This window comes from Trifolium pratense, linkage group LG2 (assembly GCF_020283565.1).
Source record: "Trifolium pratense cultivar HEN17-A07 linkage group LG2, ARS_RC_1.1, whole genome shotgun sequence".
Taxonomy (NCBI): Eukaryota; Viridiplantae; Streptophyta; class Magnoliopsida; order Fabales; family Fabaceae; genus Trifolium; species Trifolium pratense.
Window position 1 is genome coordinate 27,603,213 of NC_060060.1, and position 13,997 is coordinate 27,617,209.

Here is a 13,997-nt window from a genome sequence, read left to right on the forward strand (position 1 = left end):
ATAGAGTAAGAAAATATTGTTTTTTTTTGGGCTGAATATTCATGTATTTTTCTTATTTCAAATGCATCACATACACATGAATATATATAGCATGAGTAGTGATGGTTACAACTATCAATGAGTCACCACTACTAGGTGTTTAATCAATAATTAAACACTCCACTAAGCACTAAGTGCTTCCACTAATAACAATGACAATTCATTCATGTAACTCTTCACTTACATTAGATAATTTCCACTACTTTATCATATTCCACTAACATAAAATCAAATCAGCACATTAACTAACATACTCCCCCTTAATGTGCTGCTCTTTAACTCTAATTGATTCTCGGAGTTGCTGAAATCTTCTAAATCGCATTCCTCCAAACATCTTTAATTGCTTCATCAAAAAAATTTTGGTTCCACAACACAGTAGTTGCACCTGGCATAAATATCACTCAAGTCTTTCAATTTTATTGGAGTTGAGCTCGAAGATGATGAACTTGAAATTGGTGAACTTGGAGATGATGAAGAACTTGGTGTACATAGGGCTGGTTGCTCATTTTCTGCTGCTGAATTTGTTGTAATAAAATTGCAGGGACTGTTTTCTCCTCGGTTTTGTCTTCTTCCCAATTCCAAGAAGCATTCACATCAAATACAACATCTCGGCTAATGATCACCTTGTTTGTCTTCATGTTGTAAAGTCTATAGCCCTTTGATATGGAACTATAGCCAATAAAGACACATCTTTCACTTGTTTCTTCGAGCTTTGTCCTCTTTTGTTTAGGAATTTGAGCATAGCAAACACACCCAAAAACTTTAAGGTGGTTCACTTAAGGTGTTCTTCCACTCCAAGCTTCAAATGGAGTCTTATTCCATACAGCCTTTGTTGGACATCTATTCAACAAATACACAACAGTATTAACACCCTCGGGCCAAAAAGTTTTAGGTAAACCTTTCTCAAACAGCATAGACTTTTCCATCTCCATCACAGTTTGATTCTTTCTTTCAGAAACACCATTTTGCTGAGGTGTATAGCCAACAGTGAGCTGTCTTTCAACACCTTCATCTTCACAAAATTTGTGAAATTCATTTGAGGTGTACTCCTTCCCCCTGTCACTTAGAGTGGAGAAGGGAAAGACGACAACAAGTATGCATTTTGGAACAAGTTAAAATCTTCCATACATAACAAAATGCCAATTATAAGAGGCCAAATACAAGATGTAGTACAGAGGGCTATAATTAAGAACAAAGCTAGAATTGAAGTACCTGTATTTTGAAGAACAAAACAAAAGACTTAAAGATTTGTAGCATGATAGTGAAGAACCTTATAGTTCTAAATCATCTCATACTCATTCTTAACATCGAATTTATGCACCGGCACGATACTAGGACAAGCAATATCAACTTCCTGCATAAAAAGTAAGCAATAATAAATTGAAATTCACTTTGTCTAAACTCATTACAAAAATTAAAATACTAAATTTTTGAAAAACTAAAAACATTAAAAACTGATTTTTAATTATTTTAAAAAAAACTGAATTTTTTAATTATTTTTAAAAACTAAAAACATTAAAAACTGATTTTTTAATTATTTTAAAAAAAAAACTGAATTTTTTAATTATTTTTAAAAACTAAAAACATTAAAAACTGATTTTTTAATTATTTTTAAAATAATTATTAAAAATCTGATTTTTAAAATAAAATAATAATAAAATAGTATGGGTGGTTGGTGGTGATCGGCCGCCGGAGCACCACCACCGGAGGTCCGCCAGAAAACCATCGTCCGCCGCCATGCCAGTCGGAGCGCCGCCGCACCGGCCGCCGGTGGTCCGGCGTTGACCACCGGTTGACCGCCGGTCCTCCACCCCTCTTTTAATTAATTATTTTATTATATAAAAAGAATTTTAAAAAATTGAAGATTGGGCCTGAATTAGCTATTGGGCCTAAATTTTCAAACCAATTCCAAACCAAATTACAAAATGTGGTTATGGTTTATAATTGGTGTTTTTTTATTGGAGTGGTGTGGTTTTTTTTTTTAAATGGATTTTGCAAACTAAAATTGGATATGGATTGGTTAGTAATTTGGTTAAGGATAGCCAAATTTTTTGCACACCCCTACGTGTCGCGGCTGACGCTAGAATTTTTGAAGCTAAAACACACTTTTGTTGTAGTGATTGTAGCAGAATATAGAGTAAGAAAATATTGTTTTTTTTTTGGCTGAATATTCATGTATTTTTCTTATTTCAAATGCATTTCATACACATGAATATATATAGTATGAGTAGTGATGATTACAACTATCAAAGAGTCACCACTACTAGGTGCTTAATCAATAATTAAACACTCCACTAAGCACTAAGTGCTTCCACTAATAACAATGACAATTCACTCATGTAACTCTTCACTTACATTAAATAATTTCCACTACTTTATCATATTCCACTAACATAAAATCAAATCAGCACATTAACTAACATGTTTTTTTTATTATATGTGTTACTTAGCACCCCAATTTTTAGAGTGTTAACAGGGAAATTCTAAGGTCTGAATGCAAATTTAGTCTAGGAATTATCTTCTAGAAGTAGATGTAGTAAGCAAATGCAAGTTGTTCTTGGCGTCAAAGAAAAACATTTGCGGTTTGCGTAACATAAAGATAACTACTGAAATGTGCTAATTTTAATTTAGAACTTTTTGTTGAAAAATTAGCGTTTTAATAAGTAGTAGCAAAGATGATGTTAGTTGTAACAATAATTCTAAATCAAGCAAGAGTTATACCTACATTGAATATCCAATATGCTACTACTAACTATCTCCAACATTGTCATCAACTTTTGGGGACAACGGACAAATCTAAAACCATAACAAACGCCAAAAACCTCCATAAGTTGAATTAATAAAGTTACATTTGTCATATATTTTAAACAATTTTTTCTTAGAAGAAAGAGAAAACACTGATAGATCGACTCTCTATTCAAGAGAAATATAACTTGATTTGTTTGAAATAAGTATTATGACATAAAATTAGAGTTATAGGCTTCCAAGTAAATATTTTTCAATTTAACTATTAAAGATATTCAGATAGGTGGTGCGGTTGGAAATCAAATGTGATATGCAAAAATTGGAAGCCATGGTGATACATCCAAAATTAAGTAAGAAGAAGAAGAAGACGTAGATGCATAGTCTGCGAAATTACTAAACAAAAATTAATAAAAGAAAAATACAATTATTGCGTTGAAGAACAATAACGAAATGAAAATTGTGTAATATTATAGCAAAAGGTGTATTGTCGGATTTGGATCCTCTCCAACTTTTTATGTACAAGTACAACTCTCCTTTTTCTAATTTAATGGTCGATTGAGCTACAAAGAAAAAAGAAGAGAGAAAACTTTGAATAAATGATCAAAATTATGACAACATGAGAAACATGAGAGAAAATAATGCTTCGTTCTTCACCGTATGATGTTTGTGTATAGTTTCTTGTTTCCTAGTACTCATACATTCATTGGCATCGGTCTTACAAGTTCACAAATCTCTTCAATGCACTTCCACCTAAAAGGAAACATGCTTACAGTGGTTTCTGGACAATCAATATTAGATTTGCATTTCATATACTCAAATCCTGTAATAAAAAAAGAGAATAAAATATTGTCATTAAAAATAGATAAAAGATTGTGTACGGACTATAAAGTAAAAATAAAATAAAATAAAAGGGAATTTGAAAAGCATGAAAAAATTGTTTACCAAAATCATTCTTTGCAATAAGAAATAAGGAAATAAATAAAAGTATAGCATGAACAAACTTTAGATTACTAGCCATATTTTTCTCTCCTTGCATGATCAATTAAAATCTGGTATTATCAATTTATAATAGTGTTTAAAGTGCATAATGAGGTAAAATCAATTAAATATATTTACTTCGTAGAGCATCTCCAACAGTGATATTACTTTGGGTATCATACATTACTAATAAGTGATTTTTACAATGTCATATAATACTTATGTAATTTATACATATTTTACTCTAATGGTAATACCACTTTAGGTATCATACATTATTAACAAGTTATCCTTTTTATATTTATTTTTTTAATTGAAATTAATGATATTAAATTAATGATACGATACCTTAATTAAAGTCTGTGTCATCAGTTTTGATACCCTCTATACCACGTCATTAAACTTCAATAATAAAAAAATTAAGATACAAATCATTAATCTATGATACTCTCTTTGATCCTCTTATTGAATGTGCTCTTAAGACGGTTGTAAAAAACTTTCATAAAATTAGAATATCTTACCAAAAAAAAAAAAGTATCATTATTTAATGTCTCTTTAAGTAAATCAACGTGTTGCATAGTATACGTAAGAAAGGGGTAACATAATATAAACCTTGCTAGTCATTAGAATTTATTCTTTTTTTAATGTATCAAAAGAAGAATTTATTCGTTTTTATTAGGTAGAAGACGAGATTCGAACCTCAGAGACTTCATTTATTCACCTTTAAGATGAAATTTCTAGCTAATAGGCTACAAGATCAAAAAAGAATTTATTATTTTTTATTAACTTTGACTTTTTTTTTAACACAATTTTCTAACATTTGATGATAGAATAATGAACATTCGGCATGACAATATAGTTATGCACAAGTTGAACATATTTTAGGATTTTTTATTTATTAAATGATAATTTTGATTGTAGGGAATGAGTATAAGTTTTTCTAGTTGCATGATTTCTTCAAAATTTTCATTCACATTCACATAAATTAGTTGATTTTTAGGGTGTATTTGTTTAAGTTTATCTAAAAATGTTTTTGTAGTATATAGTTTTTTTAAAGTTTTTTTTTATAAGAGTTTCAAATGAAAATTTAATTTAAATTACTTCTTTTAGAATGTTGTTTTAAGTATTTTATTATTTTTTTTTTGAATAAAAAAGTATTATTTTGTTGCAAATTGTTTTTGGATCATAAAATTTCAAAAAAAAATTTAAAAAATAATTGAGAGATACATTTTTAATCAAAATCACTTTTAATTTATAAAAAAAAATAACTTTTACTATTTTTAATCAAATTACCTAAAAATTATTTTTAAAAATATAAAACAAAATTATTTTTTTAAAGTTAAAACAAACGCGTCTACTATATATAAACACAATAGACAAAAAAAATTATAAGCATATACTATTGATTAATATATATACTCTACTAAAAATTACTATAAAAAAATTTATACAAAAGAATACTATAAACTATTATCAAAATTAGAAAGAAAAAAAAAAGTTTGCTAACTTAGATCCACCTAAAAATATGAATAGTCTAAGTTAGCAAGATACACCTTTTCACTTTGGATAAAAAAACCAATTACCAGTTTACCACTACTCAAACATGTTATAAATAGAAGGGTAGTTATGTCAATTTTATTTAATTAATTAAAGAAAATAAACTAAAAACTTAGACCAAAACACTTCGAGTCAATATCATGCTTTTGATCAATCGTCTGTTTCACAACTTACCACGTGTCCTTTCTTAAATGTGAAAGAAAACATGTCAACAAAAAAAAAAATCTGCAACGCAACAGCCCCTCTGTGTGTCGGTCACCGATTCTCCCACGAACAAAAATACTATTTTATAAGCAAGATTTGGCAATTTTATAGATGGCAGCGTTTCAAATTGGAATGAAATTTTAGAATTTCTTCATTGAAGTTAAGTTATTCTTCTAAAGGTTCTGTTGTTGTGGTGGTGAAAATGTTCTGATTATTCGGAGGAGATGGTACGGTTTTTGGTGGATGGTGTCGTTAGGGATAGTAATTTGATCCATACCCAATGGGCACCCACAAAAAATACTCATAATGGGTAGGGTAAAAACGCGCATTTTGGTACGGGCACGAGTATGAGTAATTACCCGCAAAAATGGATGGGTATGGGTGCGAGTACGGGTACCTTAGTACCCACCCCGTTCCATACCCACATAATATATTTATTTATTTTATATATATTTTTATATAATAACATATGTATATCAATTTAAAAAAATACAACAACAATTAAATTATTAGACATTTTTAATAAAAATGTTTATTTATAATATAAGACAAACATAATGTGACAAGGAAATGAACTTTAACATGAGATTGATAAATTTTTTGTTTATAATTTTCCTGAGTCAACATTAAAATCTTTTTAAAAAAATAATTATATTAAAACGATATGATATTTTATAATCGATCGATTTATTTTTATAAAAAATGCGGGTAACGGGTACGGGTATGGGTACTTAGGTACCCATAAGGTATGGGGACGAGGACAAAGATCGTTACCCATGCGGATATGGGGATTGGGTACGGGTATTTTTTTAAACTGCGGGTATGGGGATGGGTACTATAGTACCCTACCCATACCCTACCCATTGTCATCCCTATGTGTCGTGCGGATCAACAGCGTGTGATGTGGTTTTTTAGTAAAAAAATAATTAAATGAAATTGACATAATTACCCTTCTATTTAAAATTGATTTGAGTAGTGGCAAGGGTGTTTGTTGTCCAAATAAAAAAGTACACCAAACTAACTTAGACCTTCATGTTTTTAGGTGAGTCTAAGTTAGAAAAAAAAAGTAAATATACAAAAATTATAAACATAATAGAAAAAACGGACAAACGGACATGGTGTCTATACAAAATATATGTTGTCAGGGACAGTAAGTGACAATTTGAAACGGTGAAATATAGCAAAAATAAGACATTTAAAATATAATAATAGATGGTGCTAAAGAAAACCAAAAACAAGATTTGTTATTTTGATTAATAATAATGGGGATATCTTTTATTAAAAAACACAAAGGTTCGAATCTAAGAAACAACAACCAAAAAGAAACAACAACCAAAGATTATTGTTTCACATTGATTCCTTTTGTGAAGAGAAAAATACTAAATTATTATATTAATTAGAGTAATTTAAACATATGGACAGTATATATTATCCTCCATTCGTCCCAAATTTTTAGTCTTTTTATCTTTTTAATTTTGTCCCAAACTTTAGTCATTTTAAGAAATTAATGTACATTTAATGATATTTTATTATTTGTACCCTTACTAAAGATAAAACATTAATTAAATATATATTTTCTCTTTTTTAATAAAATAAAGATAAAAATAATTTTACTTATATTTTTTATTATTTTTTAATTTCCTTCCAAACTCTAAAAAAATTAAAGTTTTGGGACGGAATGACTATAAGATAAGATACATATGGGAGCTAGCTAACAGAGATTCCTTAATAGGACAAAAAAATATACTCCCTCCCACGTATGAAAGGGCATTATATGTGTGTTTGTGGAAACTGGATGATATATACACTAATGTGACCTTTTCACGCACCAAACAATACCTGACCTCATGCTAATGTGAAAGGTAAGGCTGTGTGCCTCTTTGGCATCACTTCAGAGTCGTACAGAACCAAAAGATCTTTGCACTCAACTTGGTAATTAATATCTATGAGTATGTGGCTTTAAACATAATCACCCAATTAAGTTGGGTAATGTTACCCAACTTAGGTGTCATCATTAGATAAATCCCTTTTTTTTCACAATCAGTTTAATTTGATTTGGTGGTCAGTTCTAACATCAGGTGGTTCCAGTCCTCTCTCAATCACAATATATTGATCGCAATATATTTAAACTTGAATAATGCTAGCAACACACTCTTTAACAAACACACTCCAACACACTCTCTTTTATTGGTTGAAATTCACATGGGTCCCATAAAAAATGTGAACCCATATAACTTTTATGGGACCCATATAAATTTTAACTAATAGAAAAAAGTGTATTAAAGTGTGTTTGTTAAAGAGTGTGTTGCTAGCACTCCTAATTAAAGAACCCAAGTGTAACAATAATTAATTAAGGGACCAAATAAAATCAATAAATAAGTTAAGGGGCAAAATAATCAATTTATACTAGTTTTTGGAAAATGGAAATTCGACATATATAACATGTATTTACATTACTTAGCAGTCAAAAAATCTTGACTAGATCAAAGCCTAATAAAAAACGAGACCAAAGCCTATTACAATTTTTTATTTTTATTTTTATCATTTCCTTACAAAGAATGAAATAAACGATATTACTCCAAACCAACGACAACTAATGATACATTTGCACATAAGAATACGGATTCGGATTCTGTGCAGTCGCTTTTTCGGTGCAATCATGCAGTCAGGACATCAATAGTCATCCAATCAAAATCAGACGATTATGATTTAAACTATTATATATTGACTGCATTTGTTTAAACCGTTTGATCATGATCGAACGGCTATTAAACAACTGTATGGAAAAATGAATGCACCATATCCAATTCCTAAGAATACACATACACAATTTTGTATCTACTTTCTTTCTCCCCCCTAAAACACAAGCAAATCCTTCTTAATATCATACCCCATTTTTTCCAAATTAGGCTGCACTGCAAACTGAATCATAGGTGGTGGCCCACAAGCCAAAGCCAAAGTATCCTCTCCAGCCAATGGAACATGCTGCCTCATGATACTCTCCGTAATGAACCCTACACTATATTCCCACCCTTCTTTTGCATTTTCCACAACATACCAAATTTTGAACCTATCACTATAAATCTTTGCCCATTCATCCAACTCTTCCCTCAACAATATATCATCCTCGGTCCGATTCGCATAAACAACATACATTTCAGTTCGATCATTGGCATCTTTCAGAATTGCATTCGCGACTTGATATACGGGTGTAATCCCCGTTCCACCAGCTAAAAATGTTAGCTTCTTGGCGAACCTTTGTTTCCCGTGAACCGTAAAATTTCCTCTTCCAAGGTATTCAATGTGGCCCACTGGGCCTTTTACTTCCAATGTGGACCCAATGGTAAGTGAGTCCAAATATTGAGACATGAGACCACCACTAGGAAACTTTGGATGAACATTTTTGAAGTAAATTTTGACAACTAAATCAAAATATCCAATTTCATCAATGCTACTTGTTGGCGTATAAGCTCGCATGATCAATTTTCCTTCTACGGTAACACATAAGAAAATGTGTTTTCCGACGGGTAATCCCAATAATTGATCGTCCGAGGGTAATGCAAAACGGAAGAGTCTTACATCATGCGAAATTGATGTTTTTGAAATGAGTTTGCATGGGATTCTCTCACGTGGGTTAAGAGCCATGATTTCTTTAATGGGAGCAAGATGGCTAAATTCAGAATTTCCATGAAAGGAGTTATTTGGGGAGGATGAATCTGAAGCGTAACCAGTAGTAACAAGCTCGCCGATTCGATAATCTTCTAGCAATTTTTTGGCTTTGTCAGAGTGGATAGCTTCGAATTCATCGGTACAATCAGTACCGGCATTGATGAGGATGCTATCGGAGCCACCAGGATGGTCTTTAAGGAAGCGTGTGCAATCGTAGACATGACCGTGGACGATGATCCAAGCAGAATCAGGGGTTTTATGTTTTTTAACTTCGGAGATGGAGTATGTTTTTGATGTTGTGTTCATGAAAGGAGAAGAGACACTCTTTTTGAGAGTTGGATTGGTGTCTTGTGATCTTTCCAAGTGTCTTTCTTTTGCCATCCAACCACCTGATTGGTTACCTGGTTGTGTTGGGTGTTCAAACACTATGCCAATTTCACCTTTGTGGGGTCTGCACACGTTTGTTTTTACCCTGAACCAACAATTGTTCATCATACCCTGTAAATTGCCAGCATTAGAAAATTTAATATTGAGAACATTACATACGTACATGTAGTTCTTGAAGAGTTAGGATCCTCTCCATTTCCAATTCTTTCCATTTCCTCCATTATTATATAGTTTTGGGAATATAAATGCAAAAATGTGACATCAAGTGGGTCCAAATGTCATTTATACACCCCCAAAATATTTAAAAACTTTGGTAATGGAAGAAATGGAAAACATAAGAAATGGAGAGGATCTCAACTCGTTCTTGAAATATCTGAGCTCTATTATTTTTAATTGAAGTGACAACTTGGACTTGGAATATATGAGCTCTATTATTTTTAATTGAATTGACAAAATATTAATTATTATCATTAATATAAGGGTCTTGTTAACATATGCATATAGGGCACATGATAAAGTATCTTAACATAGAAATTTAACATTTAATGATATAAGACATTTAATGCTTAAAAAGTTAAAATGCACAAATTTTAAGGCATAATTTCTATTTTTACTACTTTAACATGTGCCATATATGCACATGTTAACATTCTCCTTAATATAATATATAGGGTGTTTAATTTGGGCAAGTCAATTCAATGGAAGTAAGCCACATATTCATAAAATTGTGATGCCATTTAGTGGGCCAATGATAGATAGGGCCGACATCAGTGTGCAATTGTATCACAATGATTTGTGGCCTTAAATTAATCACAATTGTGTTTTGAATGACCCTTAGCTTTGAAACATAAAGTTAAAATTATATTTTGATCACCAACAATAAATTGGTAAGAGTTTTGGCTTAGTTAAATATGTAGTCAGCGATTTGATTACTGACTTGTAGGGAGAAAATTCAATATTTATTTAAAAATTTTAATTTTCAATGTGTTAATTCTACAAATTTGTCTCGAAGATACTTGGTGTAATAATATAGTTGTTCAAATTATAAATTTGTTTTCACAGCTACATTTTATCAAATGTGGGAGAAAAAGGAAATCATACGGCAATAATATTAATATCTGTACAGTTGTAATTATATGAAAATAAAAAGTGTCAATTTAATATTAGGCTGCTGATAGCAAAGTGAAGATACACAATATTTAATTCTGCAAGTATACCATGAGATCCAATATTCGAGGAGCAAATGGAGGTTAATTAACTACTATATATCTCAGTTGGTCATTTTCTATGGAAAATTTCTATGTTTTTCTTTTTTGACTTAATTTATTTTATTTTATTTTTTGACAAATTTTATGTTCTTTTTTTAAAAGCAACTTGTTTTGCTAATATTAAAATTAAAAGCACAGAAAAATTCTTGTATTTAACGTACACAAAAAAAATACTATCTTTTTTGCTACGTAGTGTATTCTACTACTAGCTATCTTAATTTAAATAGAAAAAGTAATCATCAGATTATCAACCAAAAAAAATTGATTAGATATAGGAATAATTTACCATAACATTCCAGATGAGGTTTTCAGGTTGGGTGTTTAGAGCCTCATCCCATGCACGGACAGCAATCTCTTTGGTACCAAGAAGGTCGAGTACCTCTACTTCTAAGGACCAAAAGCACCAGCACCAATATTTCCCGTATTTTGTAGGTTTTTCAGGATGATCCAATGTGCATACGTGCCATGTTTCTCCACCATCCATTGTTACCTCAACCCGTGTCACCTTTCTTCCACCCCCTGTACGGACACCACCAATGTCACTTTTCAAGCTTAAAAAATAATAATAATAATAATAATTACTTTTCACATTGCTGCCTAATTTTTCCAAAAACAATATTACAAGTTGAAGCACAATTCTAATTAAAATAAAAAAATAAAAATAATTTGGTGTTTTCTTTCTACTTGGAATTCTATTCCAACCCTTTCTTATTAGTTTGGCCAAAAATATTATTAATATTCAATCAATCTCACTTTTTTAAATTTTGGAATTACATTATCTACTATTAATTAAATTACTTGTAATGTTTTCTCAACAAAAAAAAAATACTTGTAATGTTAATTTATTATTTATTAAGCTTAACAGTTTTTCAAAAAAAGTTCATTGAACTTAGACTTTTAATGTTATCACAAAATCACAAATTATTTTGCTTATCCTGATGGTGTTGGAAAATCCTATGTTTTATTTGACACGGACAGATAAAAGTATAGTTAGTTGTTCTTAATTAAAATAGACAGATTCCAGGCCATAAAAAATTTAGAAAAAAATTTAGAAAAAAAATCCTAAATAGAGAACCAGTCAAAAAATAAAGAAATTGTTCAATTGAGATTCCCTATATATATTTCGTCAAACCCTATAAAAACTCAAAAGTACTAGTAAGTTGATTAACCTTTCAGTATTTTACACGAAATACTTCAACCGCAAAGAAAGTATTTTACACGAAAGAAAATGATTATATTCAACCGCAAAATTTGTGCCATAATTCAAGCTTTCCATAACAAATGAAGAATAATAGTAAGTTGATTAAGGCCTGAAATTTTATACAAAAAATAAATAATAAATGAAAACCTCAAATTAAACTCACCGGAATATGAATAACCTTTCAGTGTATAAGGTCTCTGTGTAGTCCATGAGTTTATAGGCAAGATCTCATCGTGACACGGCGTTGTAATCACCGAGTTTATGTTTAGCTCGTTGATAATATATTCCGGCTTGTACCACCAACCTGCACCCACAGTCCCACACATAAAAACATGAAGCATCCGATGTGGACTCGATGGATGTAATAAAAGTCAACCTAACTCAAGCTTCCTTTAACTATTAAAAGATTGTGAGTAAAAGTGTAAAAGTGGTATAAAGTTACCTTCTTCGTTGGCTTGTTCTGCGTCAACATGGGAAGGAAGTACTCTATTATCCTTATAATGATAGTGACCATCACATTCATCAGAAGTAACAACAATACGTTTAAGCCATTTCACCATACGTCCACCAATAAAACCGGGTATAATAACCCGAACCGGAAACCCATGATCCGGAGCCAAAGCCTCACCATTCTGCATGTAAGCAAGTATAACATCACGCGAAGGATCCATCGCATATTCCCTCTTAATACTAGTTCCATATTTGGACCCACCACCACCCGGTAAATCCTCAGCACCATAAAAACAAACATGAACCGCACCTTTAGAACGCACGTGAATCCCACACCTTTTAAGCACGTGACGCAAAGATACCCCGCGCCATACGGAGTTTGAAACAGCTGCAGCACCCCAATTAAAACCAACGCTTTGTTTCACCATGTTTTGTTCTTTTCGACGGTTACCAGCGCAGACTAATGTAACGGGAAACTCACGGCTTGGAAACTCGCGGATGAGTCGGTCCATAGTGAACCGGGTTGGGTTTTTTACTAGACCGGTTACTTCAACGGTCCAATCTTCCCAACGTGCTTTTGGGACAGCACCGTGGTTTCTAACGTAGTGGATTGGAACTGGTGTTATGAAACCGTGGTGCATCAGACGTGGTAGTGGTGGTTCTGAATTAAAAGGATGTTTCCCTGTGAGACGGACCATGGAAGCGTTTCGTGTGACCCAGTTATCCAACGTTCCTTCATCGCGTGGGTCCAGAATTGACGGTTCGACTTCCGCGTTCGTTTTTCGGATTAATTCTTGGAGATCTAAAGCGTCGTCGTTTTCTTCTTCTTCGTTGTCGCTGCTGAATGAATCTATGTTTAACGGGAATCCCGGTTTCAGGTCGTGGATGGTATTGAATGGGCGAACGACGCCGTTTAGGTTACGAAACTGACGGTTGTCAACTGAAGCAGCCATTTATTATTTTAACTTTATAATTTTTGAGAGGAGAGTAGTTAGTTTCCTTTCCTCATTCCTTTCTCACTTTTTATGGGATGGGATAGTGGAGAAAAGGAATTTGGTCATTTGAAAGTGTTAGTTGGATGGGTTTATATAGAAGAAGAAAGGACGGTGATAGTGGAGAAAAGGAATTTGGTCATTTGAAAGTGTTAGTTGGATGGGTTTATATAGAAGAAGAAAGGACAGTCTGTGAGTGTAGCCTTCACTATTTTAATACAACATCGTCCACTAAAATCAAACTTTGGCTGTTTAGTCACACAACAATACTTTTTAATTTTCTCATAAATAAAAAATTAAAATATATTTAAGATAACTTTTTCATCCCACACAAACATCTTCTGAACATCTAGCACCAAATTTATTAAATTTTTTTTATCAGTTTTATAATATTTTAAAATTTTTTTACTAAAAAAATTATTAAAAAAAATATAAAATGAATAAGATGAATACAAGAAATAGCTTTTTTTTTTGTTACAATACAAGAAATAGCTTTAATAAATTAAA

At 31.5% G+C, this 13,997-nt stretch overlaps 1 protein-coding gene across 2 annotated transcripts; it reads right to left on the minus strand.

Moving 5' to 3' along the window:
- Positions 1-7,933: 7,933 nt before the first annotated feature.
- LOC123907835 (nitrate reductase [NADH]) lies at positions 7,934-13,716 on the minus strand. Of its 2 annotated transcripts, XM_045958225.1 has the most exons (5): positions 12,491-13,629; positions 12,212-12,352; positions 11,134-11,366; positions 8,344-9,690; positions 7,934-8,144 (listed from the first exon to the last, which is right to left on the minus strand). In XM_045958225.1, the coding sequence occupies exons 1-4, from the start codon at positions 13,449-13,451 to the stop codon at positions 8,380-8,382; spliced, it is 2,646 nt and encodes an 881-aa protein (XP_045814181.1). In that variant the 5' UTR covers positions 13,452-13,629; the 3' UTR covers positions 7,934-8,144; positions 8,344-8,379. The 2 variants fall into 2 exon arrangements, with proteins under 2 accessions (XP_045814181.1, XP_045814180.1); XM_045958224.1 differs by having other exon boundaries at positions 7,934-9,690; positions 12,491-13,716.
- Between the last annotated feature and the right edge of the window lie 281 nt (positions 13,717-13,997).